This window comes from Prunus avium, chromosome 2 (genome assembly GCF_965620075.1).
Source record: "Prunus avium chromosome 2, drPruAviu1.hap1.1, whole genome shotgun sequence".
Classification (NCBI taxonomy): Eukaryota; Viridiplantae; Streptophyta; class Magnoliopsida; order Rosales; family Rosaceae; genus Prunus; species Prunus avium.
In genome coordinates, this window is record NC_142285.1 from 42980480 (window position 1) to 42984391 (window position 3912).

Here is a 3912-nt window from a genome sequence, read left to right on the forward strand (position 1 = left end):
CTAATAGAACGTACGCCTCCCAATCCATCAAATTCCATTTCAACTTTTTGCATGTGATGTGTTTGATTTAGAGCTCAATCTTCAATTCACACAATAATACTTACTCACAGACTGAGACAGGGACAGGACAGCTATATATATTGGGTTTAATTCTATCTATCTGCATCAAGTGAATTAACTAGACTCGAGGACCACAATTTTGCTTTGGACTTGGAGGGGACTGCAAAATATGAAGAAACGAGTTTTCACTTTCAAAATACACAAATTCAGATCAGAGGATATATAATATATGTACATACAACAACAAAGAATCAAATCAAGTGTTCGTCGCATTGAACATCCTTACATATTTCATTTCGTATTTATTCAAATCAAACATGTACATGAGTTTACTTGTTTGATCTTGAGACCCTTCTGATCAAAACCATCAAACAAAGCACACGATACAACACAAAGAACCCAATCAAGATGTAGATGTTGCTCCACCTCTGCCTTTCATGCAGCCCTCTCTTCAGCAACACATCGCCTCCAGTCACCATGCACTCTCTGTTATTACCATTATTCTCTTCGTACCATATCAAACAACTTGACACAAGGCAGCCATACTCATTGATCAGGAGGGCGTCAAGGGCATACTTGTACATAGAAAAGAAGTGCATGAAGAGCCAGTACTTGGGCATGTTGTCTTTCGAGATGAAGTAGCCGGAGAAGAGAAAAAACCCACCCAAAAGTATCGTCACCAGTGATGTCCCGGCAATGTAGTTGGGTGCCAGAGAACTCAAGAAAAGCACGAACGAGTTCGCCATTAGAACTATGACCCATATGACTAGAACAAAATAAGCAAACGCTTGCCAAGACGCACAAAGACCCACCAAGAAATAGACCGAGACAGAGTAAATTATCGCGATTGCAAGCAAGTAAGGCAGGAAAACCAGAGTGTTTGCGATTAGATAGGAGGAAAGCCTGTAAATCCCACCAGACGTTTCTCTTAGGAGGATCGGCCTTTCGTTGATGAAGATTGGGAGGGTTTCGGTTGTGGAGGAAAGCAGGAAAGTGAGCGTGAAGGCGAAGAGACCAAACCTCTTCTCGATGCCCTGCTTGTCGAACCCAATGTTGATGTAAATGGTTCCTAAAACCAGACCCACAAGAAGAGCCTCCAAGGTGTTTGTTAAAAGAAGCTGTCTTGTTCTGTAAATGATTTTCCAAAACCGGTTGTAAAGAGCCAAAACCTCTTGGATTCGAGAGCTTTTGTATCTGATGACTTGTCTGGTTGCCTGATTATCTTGATCAGAATTATGAGGATTATCAGGAGGTGATGAGGGTGGGGGTGTTGCAGATGTAATGGGTTTGAAGGCAGGGAGGCGGTTGAGAATTTCCATGGTGTATTCCAAGGCATTGAGTTGTGGAGGGACTGTGAAGCCATTGGAGAGCAAAAAAGCTTCAAGAGAAGAGAGTGTTCCATGGTGCACAACTGTCCCTTTCGACAGCAAGAGGATTTTATCAATGGCTGAGAGGATTTTGTTGCTGGGTTGGTGAATAGACAAAACCACAGTGCGGTGACGCGAGGTGCAAATGGATTTGAGGGTCTGGATTACGTTGAAAGCAGAGGTGCTGTCAAGACCCGAGGTGGGTTCGTCGAGAAGTAGCACAGCAGGGTCGTGGAGAAGGCTCAGGCCTATTGAAACACGTCTACGTTCACCGCCGGACAGGCCATGGCCAAGGCGTGTGTTGGCCAAATGCGTAAGCCTGAGCTCAGTGAGCAGAGAGGCGACAACGTCTGCAATGTTTGTTGGACTGGAATTGGGAACCAGGAGGCTTGCGGCGAAAGCAAAGGTTTCGAAGACGGTGAGGAGCGGAAGGCATGCATCGTGTTGAGGGACATAGGCAGAGAGTTTGCGGAACGAGGAAGGGTTGATAGGGGAAGAGTTGAGGAGGAGAGCGCCGCCCGTGGGCGATGTTCGAGCTGCTAGGATGTCGAGGAGAGTGGATTTTCCGGCGCCGCTGGGGCCGACAATGGCGAGGATTTCGGAGGGGTAGGCGGTGAGGGAGATGTCTTTGAGGATGTAAGTGGGTGTGGGGGCGGTGCATGGCTTGAAGAGGAAGTGAAATGGGGAGAATGTGGCGGTGGTTGTGGTTGATTTGGTGTAGGAGATTGAAGAGGCTGTTAATTCGTAGGTTTTGGAGGGTGGTAGGGGTGCTGGTGCGTCTGCTTCCATGGAGTTTTAGGGGGGAGAGAGAGAGAGAGAGAAGTTGGAGAGTTGAAGTGGTGAAGGGGGAGAGATGCATGTAGTGGAAATATGATATTGGTTTCCTTCCATATGAGTTTGGTGTATAAAGCTGGCGGAAGACTATAAGTTAAAAAGGTGTGAATTAATTAAGTAATTTTGGGGATTGAAAAATTTGATTACAAACCAAGACAAAACCTTATGCAAGGGACTTATTTGGCTTTATAGTATTTTTCTTCTTAACATATACAAGCTCCTCAACTCTCATTTTATTAATAAAATTGTTTTTCAGCCACTCTCTGTGACTTGACTGTGGCTTATATATTCTCATGCACAATAACTGTGGCCATTACACACCAATGGCCACTGTTAGTTCGTCGTGGTTAGGTGTGTAATGGCCACTGTTAGTTCGTCGTGGTTAGGCAAACTGTGACCTTAGTCCCTTTTTTTCTTTCCAGTAGTGATGATTATAATTGAAATCTTATTCTTATCACTATTGTCCTACATATTGATCTTCTGCTCTACGAATCATAGAAGGGTTCTTCTTTTTCTTATCAAAGATAGGGAACAAATTCGTCCTTAATGAGAACAATTCAATGGACGATTTATCTATACTCTAAAAGTTGAAAAAAGAAAAAAAGAATTTGTCAATGATGATGATCATTGTTTCAGATCTAGTACCTGCAGGGTTGACGGAGTAAGATCACACCTTGATGTACTTGAAATCAGTAGCATACAATTTTCCAGCTCAAAAGATAGACAGTAAAAAACAATGGGGAAAAAAGAAGAAGCAAACTGCAGGTAGCTAGACCTAGAAGAAACTGAGGCAGTTGTGAAAGTAGAGTTGGTAAATTGGGCAATGTGTGTGTTGGTTGAACAAAAACAAAAGAAAAAGCGATTATAATTTAAAATTGGGGGAAACTGATGAAGTTAAAGATATTGAAAAGGGATCCTCTTGTTGTAATTCACGAGTCTGCTACTGTGCTCTTCTGTCTGTCATATGCTTTTGTCTTAGAGCCCTTTTTAGACTTGGATCGAGGATGAGGCTGCCTTCACTTCACGACATGCTTTGCATTAAATAGCTGCACGTCCGTGACCAAATCCCTTCCTACACTATATGGTACACGCATGATGATGCATTTGCATATTTACTTATTATTTTTTGCTTCATGCATATGAATGCACAAGGCTTCATATTTGATATAAACACCATAGGCCATATATGACGATAACCAGGACAATCTGCTTTGCCAGGACTAGTTGCTGCATGCATCATGCATGTCACGAACTTCAAATGTTTTGTTTTTCTTTTTCAGTTTTTCTGTTTTCAAGTACTGACTAACATTCATTTAGACCTTATTCCTTCCTAATACAAATTTGTGTTAATAATATTTCTCAAAAGTCTGTCAATGTCAATTAAGTAGCTAGAGTAACTAATACTAATCAGAGTTGGGCAGAAAGTGAAAGCACATGAGCATGTACAACCAAGAAAGGCATCAGAATATGTACGAGAGAAACCCATGCAGATGCAGGCCCGTTTTCAAATGAGCTTTTATTTCAGGAAGCCTCAAATTATGGTATGATCGACCCGTCTTTCTTACTTTTTATTTTGTTTGGGGGTTTTATTTTATTTAGTCTTAAAACTTCATGGCAGACGAGACGAATCATAAATTTGCAAGCAAGCACT

The 3912-nt window shown here is 42.2% G+C and overlaps 1 protein-coding gene across 1 annotated transcript; it reads right to left on the reverse strand.

The window, feature by feature from the left end:
- Positions 1-311: 311 nt before the first annotated feature.
- On the reverse strand, positions 312-2416 carry ABCG8 (ABC-2 type transporter family protein). Its single transcript, XM_021971316.2, has one exon. The coding sequence runs from the start codon at positions 2214-2216 to the stop codon at positions 390-392; it is 1827 nt and encodes a 608-aa protein (XP_021827008.1). The 5' UTR covers positions 2217-2416; the 3' UTR covers positions 312-389.
- Between the last annotated feature and the right edge of the window lie 1496 nt (positions 2417-3912).

Coding starts and splice junctions, on each gene's coding strand:
- ABCG8 (XM_021971316.2), bottom strand. CDS start 2,216: ATGGAAGCAGACGCACCAGCACCCCTACCACCCTCCAAAACCTACGAA.